This window comes from Xenopus laevis, chromosome 7S (genome assembly GCF_017654675.1).
Source record: "Xenopus laevis strain J_2021 chromosome 7S, Xenopus_laevis_v10.1, whole genome shotgun sequence".
NCBI lineage: Eukaryota > Metazoa > Chordata > Amphibia > Anura > Pipidae > Xenopus > Xenopus laevis.
In genome coordinates, this window is record NC_054384.1 from 100005006 (window position 1) to 100027981 (window position 22976).

Below are 22976 nucleotides of genomic sequence, written 5' to 3' on the forward strand. Positions count from 1 at the left end.
CTTCTCCTTTATTCGTAATTAAAAAATCACGAAGCTAGAAAGGAAGCTGGGGTCCTAGGTTTGGCTCCAGACAGGACATTACAGTGTCTGCAAGGAGTTTGCACTTGTTCATGAAGGTTTTCTCTGGGTGCTTCTATTCCTCCCACACTCCAGAAACAGGCTCAGTGGCTCCTGATAAAAGTAACCATAGAGTGAATGGGATAGGGACCTTAGATTGTAAGCTCCTCTGGGGCAGGGACTGATGTGAGTGTGTGAGTGATGGATGGTCTCTGTAAAGCATTGCAGAATATGTCAACTCGGTATGAAGGATAATAATAATGTGCGTCTATGTACGTTCTCATTTAATGGGAATATAAACCCTCTAACCAAATGAATGCATAATTCCTCAGAGCGCTCTTCTTATAACTTTTGCTATTTACATTAACATTTTTTGTAGCTTTCAAGATATCGGCAGTTTTCAGACTGCTAATATAATGAAACAACAGCGCCACCTGCTGGCTATAGTCTGTTAAAAAATGTATTTCCTGAGAAAAGGAACATCGTGTGATGTTGTTTTGATTAGAATTAATTAGGATGACTATTTTCTGTTAGCTTTATTTTCCACGTAGCGTAGCATCACAAGATGTTTTTTTTTTAATTTAATTTCAGGGAAATTAAAGGGGTGGTTCAACTTTGAGCTAATTTTTAGTATGTTATAGAATTGTCTGTTGATTTTCAGTATTTATTATTTTTATAGTTTTTGAACTATTTGCCTTCCTCTTCTGCCTCTTTCCAGCAGTCAAATAGGGGTCAGTGACACTGGCAGCAAAAAACGATTGCTCTGTGAGGTTACAATTTTATTGTTTATTAATTTGTTTTACTTGTCTTCCTATTCAGCGCCTCTATTTTTCATATTCCTGTCTCTCGTTCACACTAACGTCTGCTTTCTAGAGCAAATAAGACTATAGCAATCAGATAGCTGTTGAAATACCAAACTGGAGAGCTGCTAAATAAATGAAAACTATAACATAGAGAAAATGAAGACCAGGTGCAAATTGTTTCAGAATATCTATATCATAGTAAAAGTCTAATGAAAGGTGAAATGTCCCTTTAGACTAGTGCCACACTGGGGCTGAAATCGGCCTGTGGAAATTCACAGATATTCAGTCCCTATGTGGGCAGTAGCCTCCTCTTCTGTTCGCATAAGGAACCGATGTGTTAGCTCTGGAACAAACAAACTTGGCTGATTTCAGCACTAAAATGCAAAGTCTTGTGTTTCTTTGCCATGGCACTAGCCTTAAACTACTCCATGTTTGGTCCTTGCAAAACAGATCATTCTCAGAGCTCAGATAATCCCGCTGCATAATGGACTTCCATATATATGTGCATTGCGAAACGAATTATCGACCTTGCAAGGACCAAACTAGTAGCATACGATTCATCATTAAAATGAGAAGTTACGTCTCGGCGGATGAAAGCTGGCGAAGTGTCGCCATCGAAAATTTGTCAGCACCAGCATTTCATAGCGAACTTTCGCTAGCGTTACTTTCTTCCTTGAGAAAACGTTGTTAACATACTTACGCTTAGGTGAAGTTAAGCAAAAACAAAAGTAGGGAGAGACTTAGGGGGACATTTACTTAGCTCGAGTGAAGGAATAGAATAAAAAATACTTCGAATTTCAAAGTATTTTTTTGGCTACTTCGACCATTGAATTGGCTACTTTGACCTTCGACTTCGAATTGAACGTTTCGAACTAAAAATCGTTCGACTATTTGACTTTTCGATAATCGAAGTACTGTCTATTTAAAATAAACTTCGACCACCTACTTCGCCACCGAAAACCTACCAGAAGGTCCCCATAGGCTTTCCTAGCTTTTTTTGATCGAAGGAAAATCATTCGATTGATGGATTAAAATCCTTCGAATCGTTCGAACGAAAGAAATGCGGTAAATCCTTCGACTTTGATATTTGAAGGATTTTACTTCGACGGTCGAATATCGAGGGTTGATATTGATATTCGACCCTGAGTAAATGTGCCCCTTACTGTTACGTGAAAAAGAAGAGCCCAGATGATGTATAAAAAGTAGAAAATATTTAGGAGCTTGACGCATTTCGTGCCACGGATGGGCACTTACTCAAAGCAGCCTATAAGTAAGTGCCCGCCCTTGGTATGAAATGCATCAGGCTTGTTTGTGTCCTAAATAAAGATCTTCTACTTTTTATACATCATCTGGGCTCTTCTTTTTTGCAAAACAGTAAGTCTCTCCTTGCTTTTGTTTTTGCTTGACTCTACCAAATTATAGACTGGGGACTGGGGGCTCTTTTTGGGATGCGACTACTGGGTATGTTTTTTTTAACTTTTTTTCACTTTATGGGACAAAAATCGATTTGGAACTCTGTATTATTGTTCAAATATGTAGAACTACATACCACAATAACAGAGTATATTATACTTACGCTCAGGTCAATTTGAATAGGGCGGGTACATATAGGTCATATATACGTCTTTATTAGAGATGTTGGTGCAAATGCTTGAAGTGGCCACTTTTATTAAAATTGTCCAAGGAAACAAAATAAAGACAAAAGAGACCCTCTAATGTCCTAGACATGAGCCCACCCTATAACAAATGTGGCATGAGCTTAAAATATATATTTAACAGTTACAAGTTTTAAACATAATCCAACATTAAAATGTGAAAAAACACCAGCGTTTTGTCTTTTTTTATGACTTTTCGGCATACAGGATATGATGTCACTGACAAGATTGAGGAGGATGTAGCTACATTTTATCAGTTCCCCAGGTTTAATCTGGCAAAGCAAACTCTAGGCGAAAAGGGTAACGTAGTGGACAATTCGCACTTTGATGAATTTGTGGAGTAATGACTGGCGAAAGGGCGTGAAACATTAGCAAATTGTCCTCTACGTCTGTTAGTAAATTGCCGATGTCCCTGCGGATTGTCTTTTTGGTGATTTTCCGCTAGATTTTTCACCCTTTAGTTAATTTGCCCCAATATATTTTTTGCATAGAGATTGAAAAATAAGCAGTTGTGTATTAAAATAAAACATTTTATTAAAATAAAATAAATCCCTGCTGGGATATTCCTAGACGGCTCTGACAGGGAAGTCTCGGTGCTCCGTGATTGTTGTGATATCACAGTAGCCTGGGGTTATTTTATATGTGGGCCATAAAGGACAGCTGGGCAGTAGTAAACTTCCCTACCATATTTCTTTCCCAATTAAATTGTCTTTAGTTACTTCTAATAATAAAGGCAGGTCAGGATAATTATAATGTCCCGGCATATTAATGAAGGCACCAACCTCCCCAGCAGCCCCACTGTAGAAGAAATGAATAACTATCAGGTCAGAAGGTTTTTTCTATTTAATGAGGTCTGTTTAATTGTTCAGACAGCAAGCCTTCATACTGAGTAATGTACTGAGCATATCACAAGTGATATATCCTCCTTCACACATTATACTGAGCTTCTACTGGACCAGAGAGCTCTTACATTCCTTCACCCTATTACAAACAATCACCTCGTCCATTAATTATTTTGATTAGTTGAGACATTAGCTTGTTTTAGATTGGACCAATAGAAGACAGATTTTTCAGTCACTTGACATCAAATAAAAGATAATTAACTGCACGCAAAGTCCAAGAACTGAGACAGAAATTGAAAGCATCAATCATGCAACTGAAAACATTGTTTAAAGGACATATTCACCCCAAAAATAATTATTCGCCTAATAAAAGAAAACACAGTTATAAGCAACTTCCCAATATGGATTTATTTGAAAATTGTTAGTGCTTTTAATTCATATTTGTAACTGTAATTGATATTGAAAGCAGCATTTGCTTAACTCCTGGTTGTTACTTTTTTAAACAATGTTGCAAAAGCCAGTCTCCTCCAGCAAAACAGGTCTGTCAATCCGTTGGTTTGTGTTTCATTGTATCAACAGTCTGTCCGTAAGCTCAGTAAGTGACAGCAGCACAGAGCATGTGTAGTGAATCAGCAGAAAAGAAGATGGGGAGCTACTGGGGCATCTTTGGAGACACAGATCTTTACCGCTAAAGGGCTGTAGTTGCCTTGGGCTGGTACAGAAGCACAAAACATAATGTACAACATTTCTAGCTACTTCTTTAGTTAAGCTTTAGTTCTCCTTTAACTTATATGGTTTGAAAGTGTTGCATATTTGTACCACAATGTCTCACGTTAGAATGATGATGTGAAGCTGAATTACCTGGTTATAAAGGTATAGGACCTGTTATCTGAAATGCTCAGGACCTGAGGTATTTTTAGATGACTTCTTTCTGTCATTTGGATCTTCATACCTTAGGTCAAAATCCTTTAAACATTAAATAAATCCAATAGGATTCTTTTGCCTCCAATAAGGATTTATTATATCTTAGCTCGGTTAAAGTCTTTATTCAAGTTTTATTATTACAGGGAAAAAAGTAAATCATTTTTAAAAATGTTAATTATTACTTATAAGGGAGTCTATGGGATATGGCCTTCCCGTAACTCAGAGCTTTCAGGTTTCCGAATAACAGATTCTATACCTGTACTGTGGCGAAATAATTCCAAAATGTAAAATGTCTCATTAGCAGAACAACATTTCATCTTATTGTCATTATAATTTGGTTTGCTTTCCTAGATACCTGGTGCTTGAACATGTGTCCGGAGGAGAACTTTTTGACTATTTGGTTAAGAAGGGCCGGCTCACTCCAAAAGAGGCGCGCAAATTCTTCCGACAAATCATATCCGCCCTTGACTTCTGTCACAGCTACTCCATATGGTAAGTCAGATTGTATCTTGGCTGCAAAATAAAAGTGCCTTCTGCCTTTAGCTGAGCAAATGTTAAGACGCTAGAAAAGATTTGGTTTAGGGATCTTGTTCCCAAGGTTTTTAGAAAGATTTCTGTTGGGCCATGTATACTAAGGAATGCGGCCGGAGAAATGATTTCATCTTCAGATCACCCCTTACTGCTGGGGCACGTAAGGGGTGCTTTCTCATACATACATGAAAAGGGGACATTTTAATCGAAGCAAGGTAAAAGAGATAGATATCAGTGCTTGAACTAGGTATTGTGGTACCCTGGGTATATGTGGCAACTGGTGCCAATCCCAGCCCCACATCCAACATCTGAGTTTAACCTTATACTTTTACCCACTAAAAGCACACATATATATTGATATCTTTTATTTATTCCAAGTTTTTTTCTAATCCTCTGTTTTTTTCCTTTCCCCTCCTTTTCCTTTTCCCTCTCCTTTTCCCTCCTAGTACAATACTTTATTCCCTGCTCTTTTATAGTATCCCTATTCCCTCTGCTTTTTTTCCTTCATTACTTTCCTTTGCGGTTACCCCTTTTACGTTTCTCCACAAGTCATTGTCTCTTTAGTCTTTACTTTTATTCTCTAGTCTTACTTTACCATTTTCTCTCTCATCTTAGTGATCATAGTGCATTCAGAAGTTTACATCTTATAGTTTGACACAACAACTGCCCGTACATTCACACAGGAGTAAGGAGTATCAGCTTAGGAGGACATTAGAATAACTTGCGATACGTTCCACTTTTCCCATATTTCCATATAGGCCATCTTAATGTACATAGCTTTTTCAATTTTTAAAAGGTCTGTCACAGATTTATACCATTGTCAAAGGATGGAGGGTTGGGTCTTTTCCAACAATAAGTTATCCACTTCCTGGCCAAGAATCTCTCTCATCTTTAATGTGCCATTTCTCCTTTCTATGTTCCCTGTGTGTCATTATCCCCCATAGCCCACAGGTGCCATTCTGTCCTCCTAACCCACAGGTGCTATTCTTCCCTTCTACCCTACCTGTGTCATTCTTCCATCCTACCCCAGAAGTGTCATTCTTCCCTCCTACCATACAGAAGCCATTCTTCCCTCCTTCCCTACAGGTGTCATTCTTCCCTTACACCCTACCTGTGCCATTCTTCCCTCCTACCCCAGAGGTGCCATTCTTTACTCCTACCCCACAGATGCCATTCTTTCCCCTACCAAACAATTGTCATTCTTCCCTCTTATCCCACAGGTACCATTCTTTCCCCCTATCCTACAAATGCCATTCTCTCCCCCAACCAACAGGTACCATCTTTTCCACCTCCCACTCCACTTTTATCACTCTCCCCTTTGTCCTCCTACTCTTTATGTGTGTTCTTCCTTTCTGTCTTATGTGCTTATTTTTCAGTACCCATTACCTGCCTCTGCTTGTTTCCTTTCTGTGGTGTCTCTCTTTTCCAGCATGCTCTCTATATTAGTATGTAATGTATGTATGAAATGTATGAAATAAACCCTTTGAGTTCTGGACATACCCGTCTCTGTTTAGTTGTACAGGATTTTTAGGTTTGCCTTTTTTGAAGGGTAAATGTTCATCCCTTGATAAATATACTTCTTTAACAGTATAATAATCCTGTACTGAATTTTTGGGAAACTTAAAACAACTGTTGGGATTTATTCATCTTCTCTGCATGCCCACCCTTCTTTAATGCTTTGCCCCTGCAACGATGACACATAAAGAACAATAAGTGCTGGATAGGCACCCAGGGGATGTTCTGGGTGGGGGTCTGGAATCTGTGCTGGAATAATAAATAATCCCTGAATGATTAATCTCCAGCAAACGTAAACTAATGGAGCCTCTTCCTCTACTCTTATGCCTCTGATTTGTTTCTTTCAACCATGGGCAGCCACAGAGACCTGAAGCCTGAAAATTTATTATTAGATGAAAAAAACAACATCAGGATAGCAGACTTTGGGATGGCGTCACTGCAGGTTGGCGACAGTTTACTAGAAACCAGCTGTGGGTAAGTATCGATCTGGATGTTTTCTATGGGGAAGGGAAAGAAAAGGAATCCCTAGACTAACACACCTTTATTATATTCATCAATAATGGGCGTATGCTTAGGTGTAACTTAAAGTTCTCCTTTGCTATTTCTTATACATGATGATATTAGAATTTGACATTGGGGCACATTTGGTACAGTCAAACTTGCACTCGTTCATCTTTACACTGGCCATTGTCGAGAATCATAACATCATCTGTTGCTCTGTCTCCAGTCAGCCATCAGTTATTTCCCTGATTTACAACATCAACCATTGGCAGGTGCTATAGAATCAACCATTGGCAACCAGGGCCTGATTTCTTCTCATGGCGCCCAGATGCCGGTGTCCTCCATCGCTCCCTCTCCGTGGATTGCGCATATGCATATCCTTTTTACCTACGGCTGGAGCATGGGGACAGGGAGTGTAGTCCCATGTTCCAGATAAGGGCAAACTTTGTGTGTGGCAAGGTGGGCTTGCCACAAATCAAGGTCTGTTGGCACAATCATTTGTTTTAGCAGGTGTGCCTAACCTTTTTTTTTAGATCCACATAAGCAAAATAAATATCTTTGGGATGCCAAATACGGGCTGTGATAGGCTAATTCATAACCCCATGTTGACTGCTTGCCTGCAGGAGAGCTCTGTTGGAGTAAACCAGGCCAGAAATTTCAAAATGGGCACTTACATGTTGTTCAAGAGCCACTGGTCGGGCATCACTGTCTTATAGCATCAACCATTGGCCATTCCATGTGTCATGATACTGACCATTGCAATGTTTGTTGGCATCAACTATTGGCATTGGCCATTTCCATGTGTCATGACATAAACCCCTTGCTATGTATTTTAGCATCAACCCATGGCAACATCAATGTCTATGTGTCACTATATAAAGCACTGTCATATGTTCTAGCATCAACCATTGGCATCAACGATTTCCACATAGTTACATAGTTAAATTGGGATGAAAAAAGACAAAGTCCATCAAGTTCAACCCCTCCAAATGAAAACCCAGCATCCATACACAACCCTCCCTACTTTTAATTAAAATTCTATATACCCATACCTATACTAACTATAGAGTTTAGTATCACAATAGCCTTTGATATTATGTCTGTCCAAGAAATCATCTAAGTCCCTCTTATAGTCATTAACAGAATCAGCATCACAACATCACCCGGCAGTGCATTCCCCAACCTCACTGTCCTGACTGTGAAGAACCCCCTACGTTGCTTAAAATGAAAGTTCTTTTCTTCTAGTCTAAAGGGGAGGCCTCTGGTACGGTGATCCACTTTATGGGTAAAAAGGTCCCCTGCCATTTGTCTATAATGTTCTCTAATGTACTTGTAAAGTGTAATCATGTCCCCTCGCAAGCACCTTTTTTCCAGAGAAAACAACCCCAACCTTGACAGTCTACCCTCATAATTTAAGTCTTCCGTCCCTCTAACCAATTTAGTTGCACGTCTCTGCACTCTCTCCAGCTCATGTATATCCCTCTTAAGGACTGGAGTCCAAAACTTCACTGCATACTCCAGATGAGGCCTCACCAGGGACCTATAAAGAGGCATAATTATGCTTTCATCCCTTGAGTTAATGCCCTTTTTTATGCAAGACAGAACTTTATTTGCTTTAGTGGCCACAGAATGACACTGCCCAGAATTAGACAACTTGTTATCTACAAAGACCCCTAGATCCTTTTCATTTAAGGAAACTCCCAACACACTGCCATTTAGTGAATAACTTGCATTTATATTATTTTTGCCAAAGTGCATAACCTGCATTTATCAACATTGAACCTCATTTTCCAGTTTGCTGCCCAGTTTTCCAGTTTAGACAAATCACTTTGCAAAGTGGCAGCATCTTGCATGGAACCTATAGTTCTGCACAATTTAGTATCATCTGGAAAAATAGAAACAGTACTTTCAATGCCCACCTCCAGGTCATTAATAAACAAGTTGAAAAGCAAGGGACCTAGTACAGAGCCCTGCGGTACTCCACTAACACTGGTCCAATTAGAAAATGTTCCATTTACCACCACTCTTTGTAGTCTATCTTTTAGCCAGTTCTCTATCCAGGTACAAATACTATGTTCCAGGCCAACATTCCTTAATTTAACCAGTAACCTTTTGTGTGAAACTGTATCAAATGCTTAAGCAAAGTCTAAGTAAATCACATCCACTGCCATCCCAGAATCGAGGTCTCTACTTACATTCTCATAAAAAGAAATTAAGTTAGTCTGGCAAGATCTATTACGCATAAAACCATGCTGGCACAAACTCATAGTATTATGATTTGCTATGAAGTCCAGTATCTTATCCTTTATTAACCCTTCGAAAAGCTTTCCTACCACTGACGTCAGACTAACTGGCCTATAGTTTTGAGGCTGAGAACGGGATCCTTTTTTGAATAGAGGCACCACATTAGCAATTCGCCAGGCTCTCGGCACTATGCCAGATCTCAATGAATCCTGAAAAATTAAGTACATGTCATAATACCAACCAATTGGCACCATAAATTTCTATCATTCACAATATTAATCATTGTCATATGTTATAACATCAGCCATTGGCATGTATCATAACTTTTGTCATTGTATCATGTCAAATCGAGCCATATATCACAACTTTAGTCATTGCCAAGTGTCACAACATTGGACATTGCCATGTCTGCCAACAGCAGCCATTCCTATTTGTCACAAATCAGTCCATTGCCATTTATTGCATCACCTTGGCCACTGTATAGCAATGGTCTTGTATTGCAACCTCCTGTCATTGCCATGTATCACAACATTGACTTCTACCACGTGACACAAAATCGCCATTGCTATGTGTTAGAACATCAAGGGGACAGGGCCATGCAACACAAACAGATGATAGGGACACAAGTGCTAGAGCACCAATGGGCACATTCAGACACACAATTTGGATACAGCAGCACCAATTGTCGCAAGAAGCATCATGAGACTGGAGTTTCCATTCACTAACACCAATTTAACACTCGGCTATTTTTAAAAAAAATAAAATAAGTTGAGCAATGTCTAAAGAGCAAATTGCTCCAATTCATCAAGGAAAATATGATTCTGTTTTCCACTGAAGCAGCACTAATACAATAAATGCAATTTGCTGTTATGTGAAATTGTGTATCATAAGATTCAGGCATGTAATTGTCCTCATGTTGAGACACAACATAAAGGAGAACTGTTATAGCGCTAGAGATGCACCCACTACAAATTTTCCACAAATTAGTTTCATCATTTTTTCTTCTTACACTTTTTGAGATATGAATAGGTTATTGGTACTCATCCTCGAACTAAAAGATTTTATCTTCCTGCTGCCGTTGGGCACAGCAAGTCACTGATTGGCCGGAATCAGCCCGTTAGACTCACAGCAAGTGTGAGCAAGTGTACAAAAATGTTAGGTTGACTCATAAATTATTAAAGGGATCCAAATCCAATGATAAATTGTTGCCCAATAAAAGAAAACTTAATTCCAAGCAACTTTCCATTTTTTGCATTCGATAAAGAATGCTTTGCAGTATTGCAAGTGTAGATGCAAATGAAAACATTGGGGGTGATTTATCAACATTTGGCAAATTTGCCCATGGGCAGTAACCATTGCTAATTTCTGCACTTGAGGTTCTGACTAATGCTACTATATAAACCTTTGGCTGTAGTTGTGTATCATGGGTTTTCAAAGTGCATTTTATTGTATGGTAAATCCAAGTGAGCATTTGTCCTGGTCTTCTGGCCTCCTTTGGGGGCCTCTGGTTTAGGTTTGGGAGGTTATACTGTTGTATAGTGTACATAGGCTTTTGCAATATAATATATGTGTGTATATTTTATTCTTTCCCATATTCCTTACTAAGAGCACAGAAGGAAAACATAAGGGTTTTCAATAAAAAAAATCCTAACCATGATATTTTAAGAAGACATATGGAGCCAATTGGCATATAGCAACAAAAAAAATAAAAGGATTCTGATTAACACAATCTTGTCTTTATCGCCAAATAACATCTTTGACTCTTTCACTGTCTTTTCTCCTTTCCTCTCTGTTTCATGCACCACCCCTTTGTGCCCAGTTCTCCTCACTATGCATGTCCCGAGGTGATCAAGGTAAGTGTTGACCTGCTCCCACCTCTTGTTCTCATGTTTTACTCTCCTTTGATTTTCCTTTCTGCAGTGTCCTACCATCCATCTAAAGGTCACCATGCATTTCGCATTCTTTTTATGTTCTTGCATAGAGATACCTAATTCATGTTGGGCTTCTCTGTAGGTGAAGATCGAAAAGTCTGTTAGAGAAGAATGGTAACTCATGCAGATCAGAAATTTCATGGAGAACTATTGCTTTTTTTGACTCCAATGTCATAGCCAGCTCAGCTTTTCTTATGTCTTAAGGTTACAGTACAAGTTATAATAAAACTTCCAGCCCTCCTTCCTTCTTGCAACCTGCGAAAACAGGGTCTTAATACTATTGTCCATTCATTAATAGTAATTTCTGAATACAGTGCAGTGTGCAAAGTTCAGTTTTCGCCATGGTTTTTACCCACAACACAGCATCCCCCTGAATTACAGAGTCATTGCAGCCATGCTCTTAAATACACTAAAATGAACACAATTAGATATGCATTTTTTCCATTAATTGTGTGCATGTTGCTTCTAATATTTTCAGAGTTGGGATTGTGCTTGCCATTTGTAAGGTATTTCAAAGGATTCTAAAGGGAAAGGAGTTTTCTAAGGAAAAGTAGTCAGTCTTTCAGGCATTGAGCTGCTAATGACCGACAGGTACTGAGAAGGGAGAGACTGAAGATCAAAAACAGAAATGTGATGGAGTGAGCAAAGAGTCAAGGACAGGTTGAATTGGGTCAGAGTGGGTATAGAATCAAGGGCAGGTTGGAGTGGGTCAGAGTCAGTGGCGGAACTACCGGGGAGCAGGGGGTGCGATTGGGCCAGGGCCCGCACCCCCTCAGGGCCCCCTGGCAGCTCACGCGCCGCTGTTTCCGGGCAAAAAATCACGTACGGAGGGGGGCAGGGGGCCCGACTGCGTGTCCTGCACCAGGGCCTGCTCCCCTCTATTTACGTTACTGGTGAGAGTGGGCATAGAGTCAAGGACAGACTGGAGTAGGACAGAAATAATGACTGGCAGGAGTAGGATGGAGTGGGTGAAGTACTGGCCAGGGCCCGCACCCCCTCAGGACCCCCCGGCAGCCAGCGCGCCACTGAAAATGCAGGCGGTATGAAGGGGGCTACTGAGTACTGGTGACAGGACAGAGTGGGCACAGATATCAGGACTGGAAAAGGCCAATGTGGGCAAAGAGGTGGTGACTAGAAGAAGCAGGACAGTGTGAACAGAGAGGCAGTTATTGGATCAGGACTGGAAAGAGCAGGGATAGGGGTGAAACAAGAGAAGGACAACAACAGGAACAGAAGCAGAAACACACTTGAAAAAGGGCCTTGGTGCCCGAAACATATCGTGTGAACAAATAATTATTCTGCTTACAGTGTGTGATTCCCAAACCCTGGATATACAAAGGAACAGAAACCGTAACAGAAGCAAGACTGGAGCAAGATAGAGAACAGGACTATGTGCAGGGAACAGGAATAGAACAAGACTAGGTAGGGACAGAAACCAGAGCAAGTAACAGAAGAGATAGGAACATATACTCATGTGCAGAGGCCAAAGGTCAGGCACTAGCTGTGAGGAGGCCTGATTGGCTGACCCTATCCAACCAATAAGGGTACTGAGGTGATGTAATACAACTAGGGAAATGGGTGGGAGTGAGATGAGCAAATGCTGGTTGATCTCCTGGCAAACAAGCAGCAGGTCCTGGGATCAAGCCCCCGCAGAGTCTTATAGTCTTAAAATTATGTTAGCAAGTGGTTCTTTTGGAGTGTCTGATGCATCTATCAATGCAACCTGCTATTGAAACTGGGGAATAACTGCCTCGCTCAGCATGATGTAAGCATCCATAGGTGCATCTATGGCAGGGTGTTTGGACATAAGAATTTTTATTTAAAGGCGTTGATAAGTGCAACATTTGTGGCTCATGGCTGCATGCATTCTTAAATGATCTATATTCTGTGAGTAGAAGAGTGGTAGACATGTAAAGGTATGAGACATCATATAAAGTGACACCATATGGCATGAGGGCAGCACTGATATTACAAGAAGTGACACACTGGCTGGATGTGCCTCTAAAGGCATGTGGTCTACTTGTGTAGGTAATCAGAGGTAGGCTCCTTTCCATTGTCTAGACAGCTGAGGTCTCCCTGACATACTGAAGACGCCAACAACCCTCCTCTCTAGGTATAGTAGATCTGACACAGAGCTGTACATTTACCAGAGAAGGCAGCAAGTTTACATAATGCATTTAGAGCGTGTGTCATGTCAGTGCAGGCAGTCACATGCCCATTTGGCTGGAAATGAATAAAGGGAGGGGGCCACACAAGTCCTCAGTAAAAATGCCATTCATAAAGGAGGTTTCTTTGGTATAGCAGATTCACATTATCTAGCCTTCTTAATTTTTCCAGCAAATTCACTTTTTTATGGTGCATTGAATACAGTGCTGACGATGCAGTACAAAGTGCAACATCATACCTGTTATGGCTAGTAAAGTTATACCAAGCTGGTCACACATAGAATATCCAAGATTAGGTTTGGCAGTTCATTGATCAGTGTCAGATCCTTGATGTGGTCCATGGTCCATAAATGGTGTCCAGTGATCGGCATTTGTATGTAGGTCACCTGCCAACCAGGAGTATCATGGGGGCTATATATTTTCTTCAGCTATTTGATTTTATGGCCAAATGGTGGCATCTGACTGCCCAGCCTTCAGTGGCTGTGTTACGGCAGCATAAAGCAAAATGTTATCATTTATCCATTTAATTCTCTATGTACTCCTGCTTAGTAGTAGTAACTTTAACCTGAACCTTTTGGCCAATTTGCCATTTAGGGAGGCTGGAAGTTTTAGTATAATATCAGTTATATAGCCACATGTCAATGTTCTAATACCACTGGGAACATCATTCTGCAACAAGTCGTAATGGCTGACCGAACATCTGCTTTACTTTTTTTAAGGGGGAAAAGTATGATGGGCGCCGAGCCGATGTATGGAGTTGTGGAGTCATTCTCTTTGCACTTCTTGTGGTACGTATTGCCCAGTAATAGATGAATATAGGGAAAGTTTTGCCATGGACTTTGTTTTTGTGTCGAATATCCTTTTTTCTCCTGTGACAGACTAGATATATACACAAGTTGCCCTTTCAGCCTCTGTGGAATGCATTGCTAGCTGTGTCATAGATAGGAGATCCAAGCTCTATTATGTGTAAAACATGTTATAGGCCTATAAGCTTTACAATTCCCATTTCTATATCCTTAAAACGTACAGTATCTGTAAAAGTACTCTAAGGGGCCGATTCACTAACTTCGAGTGAAGGATTCGAAGTAAAAAAACTTCGAATTTCGAAGTGTTTTTTGGGTTACTTCGACCATCGAATTGGCTACTTCGACCTTCGACTACGACTTCGAATCGAAGGATTCGAACTAAAAATCGTTCGACTATTCGATAGTCGAGGTACTGTCTCTTTAAGAAAAAACTTCGACCCCCTAGTTCGCCATCTAAAAGCTACCGAAGTCAATGTTAGCCTATGGGGAAGGTCCCCATAGGCTTTCCTAAGTTTTTTTGGTCGATGGATAATCCTTCGATCATTGGATTCGAAGGATTTAATTGCTCGATCGAACGATTATTCCTTCGATCGTTCGATCAAACTATTTGCGCAAAATCCTTCGACTTCGATATTCGAAGTCGAAGGATTTTAATTCCCAGTCAAATATCGAGGGTTAATTAACCCTCGATATTTGACCCTTGGTGAATCGGCCCCTCAGTCTTGATGTAAACTGTTTCTTCTTGCCTGTCAATATCTTCTCTAATGTACCCTTTACACAGGCCAGTTTAGCTATCAAACCTTACCCTCCAATCCATAGCTGATGCATGACTGCTTCAATCAAGGCTTAATGCCAGTGAATGTATTATTGTCCCTTAAACTCTGCCTTTACCGACATAGGAATGTAATGATTGCAATATTATGCGGATATTTATACATGAATTAACATAATACTCTGTATTATATAGAACTACATTCTGTCTGTTTCAGGGAGCATTGCCCTTTGACGATGATAACCTACGTCAGCTTTTGGAGAAGGTGAAACGTGGGGTATTCCACATGCCTCATTTTATCCCACCAGAATGTCAAAACCTACTAAGAGGGATGATTGAGGTGGAACCGGAGAAGCGCCTCAATGTGAGTACCAGATTGATTTTATAAAGATGTGGCCCTCTCCTACTCTCAAGTATCACTAACAGACAGGGAGAGTTCCAGTAACTGTGCTTAGTGCTATATAAATAGTTGGATCTCCATCTGCCGACTCTTCTGGTTTTGGAAGCAAAGGACATTTTCAGTACAGAGAGAGCTGCATTACTACACCAGCACAAGTTTTTGCTCACCACCTTGTCCTCACCATATATTAATGACTTCTATTCATGGCCTTTTTGATCAAGAACTCACTTCCAGGCACATAAATCCCTTAGTCCAGCATCAGGAACTTTGCAGATGATGTTCGATATTATTTAATGGTTTTGCAGATTACAACCCAAAATTAATTTAATGTAAACCCTTCATGCTAAGAGTCGACAATGGAAAGGTGGTACCTGTGTATCTACCTGGGGTTCAAATGGTGATTGATCAAATTGGTAGATCTAAATGACTATAAAATGTTGGGTAGTTATAGCAATTGGGCAGAACTTTTGCTCTTTATAAAATGTTCATCTTCATTCTGAATTTCCACTTCTTCCACCGCTTGAAGACCTTTTCATTCTCCTTTCCTGCTCCTCTGTTTTTTTTTTCTGATTCCATTCATTCCAACTAATATGTGTGTCTTCTTTTCTTGGCATTGCAGCTAGAACAGATCCAGAAGCATTCTTGGTATCTGTAAGTAATATTTTTGTATTCTTTTCATCCCACCATGGAAGGTCACTTGACCATAGAAAGCATATTAAGATCATACTGTCCGGTTTTCAACTCATGTTATATGATGCTGTAGGAAACCTAACAAACAATCTGTACCCAAGTAATATCCGTACTGAGTTTGTAAAAGGCATTTGACGAGACTCACATTTAATTGGGTTCTTCTCCGTTATCCCGAGGCCTAAAGTGCTGCTGCTCTAATCTGTACGCTGGAGTAGAAGTAACCTTTGCTGTTGCTGAAAATGTTTTTTTTCCGGTGCTTTAATATATGTCCTCTTAGTCTGTGCAAATACCTGTACAGGAAGGTCCCCAGAGAGCTTGTTCTATTGACCTTGAATATATATACGTCTGTGAACAAACAGGGAACGAGAGAGTTCAACAGACAAAAACAGCATATAAAATGTAACGTGTTGTGCTGGCTAGTGGTGCCGATGCCCACAGCAAAGTATTTAATCAAAGGAAAAAACATCCAGGGCACTCATAAATTCTGAAACTACCATATTAATGTGAAGCCCTCGTTTTTTACCTTTATTTGTACAGTATATAGTTAAAGAGCAGCTGAAGCACAAAACCAGGGCTCAATATTGTTATTTAAACATAGGGCTGCTGTAGAAGAGAAGCCACCTTCTGCCAGTGTTAGTCTTGCTGCCATACCTCTAGGCCTTATGCGACATGCTCACTCTTGGCCACCCTTATGCACCCATATTCATTGGTTCAATGGACTTTCAAAAAGGTTGATGAAAGCACTGTGTATATATAAGAAGGTAGAACAGAATTTGGCTAAAGTTGGCCATACATGCTACAATTACAATCTTTCCCATGACAATTGGTCACATGAAATATATCTCTTCCACTCTACTACTATACCCCCAAATGAATTCTTGAGCAACAGATAGTTTATTTCAAATTAAGTTGTACATTAAAGAATCTTATCAAACTCAGAGCCTCAGAGATCACCTGACCAGAAATACTACAACACTAACTGTAACAGGAAGAAGTGTGGAAGCAAAAGACACAACTCTGTCTGTTAATTGGCTCATGTGACCTAACAAGTATGGTTTGTTGGTATGTTTGTGTGCACTTTTATATAGGAGAAAAGAAAGAAAGTATCCCCGTCTTTTTGATCAGAAAAAGGGATACTGTCATGGAAAAAAAAAATTTTTTCAAAATGAACTAGTTAATAGTGCTGCTCCAGCAGAATTCTGCACTGAAATCCATTTCTCAAAAGCGCAAACATATTTTTTTATATTCAATTTTGAAATCTGACATGGGGCTAGACATATTGTCAATTTCCCAGCTGCCCCAAGTCATGTGACTTGTGCTCTGAGTGATATCACCCCCTCCCTTTTCCCCCCCAGCAGCCAAACAAAAGAACAATGGAAAGGTAACCAGATAGCAGCTCCCTAACACAAGATAACAGCTACCTGGTAGATCTAAGAACAACACTCAATAGTAAAAACCCATGTCCCACTGAGACACATTCAGTTACATTGAGAAGGAAAAACAGCAGCCTGCCAGAAAGCATTTCTCTCCTAAAGTGCAGGCACAAGTCACATGACTGGGGGCAGCTGGGAAATTGACAAAATGTCTAGCCCCATGTCAGATTTTAAAATTGAATATAAAAAAACCTGTTTGCTCTTTTGAGAAAATAGATTTCAGTGCAGAATTCTGTTGGAGCAGCCCTATTAACTGATTCATTTTGAAAAAAAATTTTTTTTCCCATGACAGTATCCTTTTAACGTTACAATGTTCGGGCACCTTCCAGGCTTTTTAACGGTATTGGTCGCCTTGTCTCCCACCACATACGCACCGATTATCTCATGAAAGAACTTGGTATGATAATATCAATGAGTCTATGGCCACCTTAGGTCTAGTAGGTGTCAGAGATCTTTAAGGGTTCGTTTAGATGTGTTCTTTAACCTTTGCTCCCCTGCGTTCTCTGTTAATGCTCGACAGGGGAGCAAGGGATTTATTTAAAGGATCCTGTACTGGCACAGGTGCATGGAAGCGCCGGACTTCTGCAGAGAGTCAGGGAAACCTTCAGACTACGGCGGGAGAAGGAGGGTGGCCACTGACAGATAACAGCATCAGGAATCTTGTAACCTGTTCTTGACAAAATATGCAACAAAAAATGCAGTGCTGAAAGGCTACTGAATGATAAAATAGCCTAAATGCTGCAGGCAGTAGCAGTCGGCACGTCCTAGAGAAAGATGTGCAAGAGTCCTGGGACCAATATCAGCAGCCCTAACTCCTGCAGGGAGTTTTATCTCTATGACCCCAGAACCCTGAAATAGGAGCAACCTACCCAAGGTGTGGACCTGCCATCTTGCAGAGAACCCAGCCCCAGGCAAAGCATCCATAAACATTGGTGTTTGCAACTGTGGAGCAAGTTTAAATCAACACAAAGAGATTTTTAAAAGTTTGTGAGTACCCAATCTCAAACCCTAGGAGGTGTCACTGTTTTTTAAACAATTGGTTAAAGGGTAAATCATCTCTGTAGATCAGGGGTCCCCAACGTTTTTTACCCGTGAGCCATATTCAAATGTAAAAAGAGTTGGGGAGCAAGACAAGCATGCAAAAAACCCCTTGGGGTGCCAAATAAGGGTTGTTATTGGTTATTTGGTAGCCCTTATGTGGTCTGGCAGCCTTTAGAATGCTCTACTTGGCAGCATACTTTGTTTTTATGCAATTAAAACTTGCTTCCAAGCCAGGAATTCAAAAATAAGCTCCCGCTTTGAGGACACTAGGAGCAGCATCCAAGGGGTTGGAGAGCAACATGTTGCTCACAAGTTACTGGTTGGGGATCACTGCTGTAGATGAAGGAAAAGAGGACTTCGCTTAATGAGCATGACCCCACAGAGGGGTGTATTATAGAATAAAAAGTACTACACCTATATATTATTACTTTTTCCTCTGTCTATCCCCGAGCTCATTTACAAAATACAATTACAGCTACATCCGAAGGAGAACAGACAATCGGAACTGACTGAGGGAGTGGACTACAGAGTTCCTGGACATTTATTGCACATTTATTGCAGGTGGAACACAACATGTGTGTCTGTTTGTTAAAGGATAAGTAAACCTTTAAAATAAGTGAATGTAAAATTGATGAGGGAGCTATTCTAAGCACTTTTGTAATTTATATTCATTATTGATTTTGTTTTTATTCCAAGATATTAAGGGATACATGTACTGTTAATATGAATGAATTTTGTTACAATAGTTAGTACAATAGTCAGTTTCCCACCAGTCTGACCACCAAGTAGTCAAGGAAGTTGTCAGGAGAAAGAAAGAGGCTGCTCTGATGTTCTTCTGCTTAGGAAAAGAATTAGAAGCCTTTCTCACATCTTTTCTAAGCAGAAGAACATCAGAGCAGCCTCTTTCTTTCTCCTGACAACTTCCTTGACTACTTGGTGGTCAGACTGGTGGGAAACTGACTATTGTACTAACTATTGTAACAAAATTCATTCATATTAACAGTACATGTATCCCTTAATATATTGGAATAAAAAGAAAATAAATAATGAATGTAAATTACAAAAGTGCTTAGAATAGCTCTCTCGTTAATTTTACATTCACTTATTCTAAAGGTTTACTTATCCTTTAAATGTTCCTTTAAGTGCCCATTAAGGAAGAGTTGGCTGCATTCCTCCCTGTGCTCCCATGCAGCTGAGTGCTTTAAAATGGAACACAAGGGAGCACAGGTTAAAGCGTTCATCTGGACAAGCCCTAGGAACAAATGCACACCACCAGATCCAGAATTCCATGGTAGGTCCCTGGATTCTAGTGGGAATACACTAATCCTTGGTGTCACTGAGCCTCGTTGTCTCAGTGACATCACCCCCGAGCATTGCGTTGAAACATATGCTGAGATCTAAAAGACCCCACATATACAAAAATGACTGGGGGGTCGAATATCTTCATCTACTATTTTATATGTACATCATCTGTTCAGTTTATCAGCATGCTCAGCTTATCCCTAAGCCTTGTTTGATTGTGTTCTTCTATCCAGAATCCCCAAAGAAGTCTTGCTATGAGTCAGAAGAAAATTTTACTAAACTCTGTCTCCTAAATAGAAAGGTGGATGCTGAATTAAATATGTGTGTGTGCATCCCGCGCTCTCAGAATGACTATCATTGAGTCATTATGGGTCACAAAAACTCTTCTTTCATCTTCTTCTTCACCCACACACAATTCTTGTTACTTCACACCTCAGCCAGATAAAATCTGCACTTCTTTATCTAACCAGATTCCTGTGAGCAAAAACACACTGGCCTCTATTTCATTTAATGGTGTAAATCCAGGGATATATTATTATTCCTATACTGTATATGGTCTACTCTGCATACACACGGGGGAAATTTACTAAAGGGCAAAGTGGCTAACGCTGGCTGACCTCATTTCAGCACTTCACTGATTTACTAACGGTAGCTGGCGTAATTTCGCCAAGGAGATAGACTCTGGCGCAACTTCACACTCTAATGCCAGGCGAATTTTCAGTCTGGCGAAAGAGCGTTACTACGCAAATTCACTACGTTTTTGATTTTACTGTTACCTCTATCGCCAGACTTGCCTTCGCCACCTCAGACCAGGGCGAAGTGCAATAGAGTAGACAGGAGTTCCTCAAAAAAAAGTCCCAAAAACGCTGGCGTTTTTTCCTATTTAAAGGGTGATAGACTGAAAAAGATTGTACATTTTCTAACATATGGCACCTAAATTTGCTGCAGCATATACAGCCATTGTACTTTAACTGCACGCCGTATGCTAATTAGCCAACACTAGCGTAATTTCGCCAGCGTTCGGTACCCTGTGCGCAACTTCGGATCTTCGTGAATTAGCATTGTCCAGGCGAATTTATGCCTGGCGAAGTGTTGCCATGTGCGCGAAGCCATCGGTGCCGAATTTTCGCCGGTTACTGAATTTGCTCCACAGTGTTTTCCATGTGTTGTTTTTCTGTCTGTATCCCGATGTCACAATCTGGGATTTCTATTCCTTCCCCTGTGTTGTAGAAGTGTGAGGACTAATAATGGCCTCATATTTGGGTCAGTGAGATTCATTTGCCCCTGGTCAGAAAGCTGCAGGCCTATTCCCTAGAGAAGCCAAGACCCCTCCAGCAGTAATGAGATTAAATTAGGTTTAAATAATGAAAAAATACCATCTGTTAGTTAACTCGTCCATGTCAGTTCTGCAATAGTTCCACTATGGAGTTAGCAGTAGTGTTTAACCAGGAAGCTCAAATAGCGAACACTGAGAAAGCAAATGCTTAATTAGTGTGCTTGTGCCAGGAATCCCCCCAGGCTCTCTGACAAGCAATTGTGTGGCCTTGGCTCGCTCTGGGTGCTCTAGGGACCTTCAGATCATTCTGTATGTGGCCATACAAACAGCTGCCGGCGGTTCAACCATCTCAGAGCTGCTAAAGGAGAAATATCCCCCGCGCCATTTGCATTCTAAGAAATCATTGCCATATTGATTAGTTCTACATAGGGACATGTTTTGAACAGCTGTAGATTTCTGGCTTTGCAAAAGGCAAAATAATGTGACTTCTCAGTTACGATATGACTTACCTGTAAGCTCAAAGTCTCGTCTGGTAGATAATTGCTGCTAACAGTATATAAATATGGAGCTGTGCATATGGTGCACCATTCATTTGGCTAAGGGGTTTGCAATCTCTGCAGTAAGGGCATTTTTAAGGCCGGGACCTGTTGAAAGTATTTCTCACTTTGTTTAAAGAATGGAAAATGCAAAGTAGAATTTCATTAAAGCTCTAGGGCAAGGTGACAATTGGCGTTTTTAAAAAACGCAAAATTTTTCTCGTTCCCCACCTTTAACTTGGAAGAATTTTATCAAACTTTTGTGAAAAAAAGCCAAGCATGCAAAATGTAGCCGGAGTGATCGTCAATACGAAGACTAATTACGTCACCAGCAGAAATACTTGGGCATTCCATTTCACGAGAGTTTGGCCACCATATTGAAAATACACTGCGTATTTCAGAGAAGTGTATTTCCAAACCTGTGGATCCCATAGAGTTCAATAATATGGCGTTTCCTTGGCGTATTGTGTTTCTGATGAAAAGTGCAAATACTGGCATCTTGTGGAGGATGTTAAACGCCCAGTGGGAATTTCTATAGCGCGTATTCAATTATTTTCAGTAGGGCTTCATTTCACACATATTTACGCTCGGCCTCGAGTTTTTACAAACGCCCAGTGTGACTTTGCCCTTAAGGTGGTCATACACAAGCAAATATAAGCTGCTGATTCTTCCCAATTAGACCTAGTTGGCAACTGATCAGCCATGTATGGGGCCCGCTGATAGACTTGCCCAATGGATACCCAGCAAAAATCAGGAAGGTGGCGTCGAGAATGACTAAGCTACGGGATGGAAGAGGGGCTCAAATGTGCCTGCCACCACCTGCCCCTCTTGAATGTAGCTTGCCTACCACAGACAGTGCCCAATTCAAGGAGATAAAAAGGGGAAATTAAGAGCTCATTTTCTCCTACTAAGGATCTGGCCACACAGGCAGATTCGGGCAGGCGACTAATCTCCTCTTCTTTGCGGCCACTAATTTCCCCGATCTGACTTCCCCTGCTTCCCGCCAGATAAAATGTAAATCGCCTGGGGGCAGGCACATGAGGAAACTTTGGACAACTTCGGAAAACGAAGAGCTCTGTGTGCCTGCCCCCAGTCGGTTTACATTTTAGCCGGTGGAAGGCAGGGGGAGGCAGATATGGGAGATTAGTTGCCGCAAAGAAGAGATTTGTCGTCTGGAGACTTATCTTCCCGAATCTGCCCGTGTGGCCAGACCCTTAGGGCAGAGACACACGCAAAGATTTAGGGAGATTTAGTCGCCCATCGACAAATCGTCTCTTCTTCTTCCCCAAACTGCCTTCCCGCCGGCTAGAATCTAAATCGGCACTTGGAGCGCTTCGTTTTCCAAAGTCGCCGAAATTTCCTCATGAGGACTACTAAATCTCCCCGAATCTTTGCGTGTGTCTCTGCATCTTAGGTGGGAAAAAAGCACCATTCTCCAACACCAAAACAGTAGGGGGCTGATTTACTAAACAGCAACTTATTTGGGTTGGGATTTTTGTCTAAAAAAAAAAAACCCTGCAACTTTTCTGGGATTTATCATTCGTCAGAACTG

The 22976-nt window shown here is 40.7% G+C and overlaps 1 protein-coding gene across 5 annotated transcripts in view; it reads left to right on the plus strand.

Annotated features, from left to right (window-relative positions):
- Positions 1-22976, plus strand: part of LOC108697808 (serine/threonine-protein kinase BRSK2) — a 172969-nt gene that overhangs the window by 116979 nt on the left and 33014 nt on the right. For all 5 annotated transcript variants that reach the window (XM_041571622.1, XM_041571623.1, XM_018228237.2 and 2 more), the window contains exons 4-9: positions 4633-4773; positions 6685-6801; positions 10892-10925; positions 13888-13956; positions 14964-15110; positions 15766-15797. In XM_041571622.1, coding sequence (XP_041427556.1) covers positions 4633-4773; positions 6685-6801; positions 10892-10925; positions 13888-13956; positions 14964-15110; positions 15766-15797 — 540 coding nt within the window. The remainder of the gene's footprint in view (positions 1-4632; positions 4774-6684; positions 6802-10891; positions 10926-13887; positions 13957-14963; positions 15111-15765; positions 15798-22976) is intronic.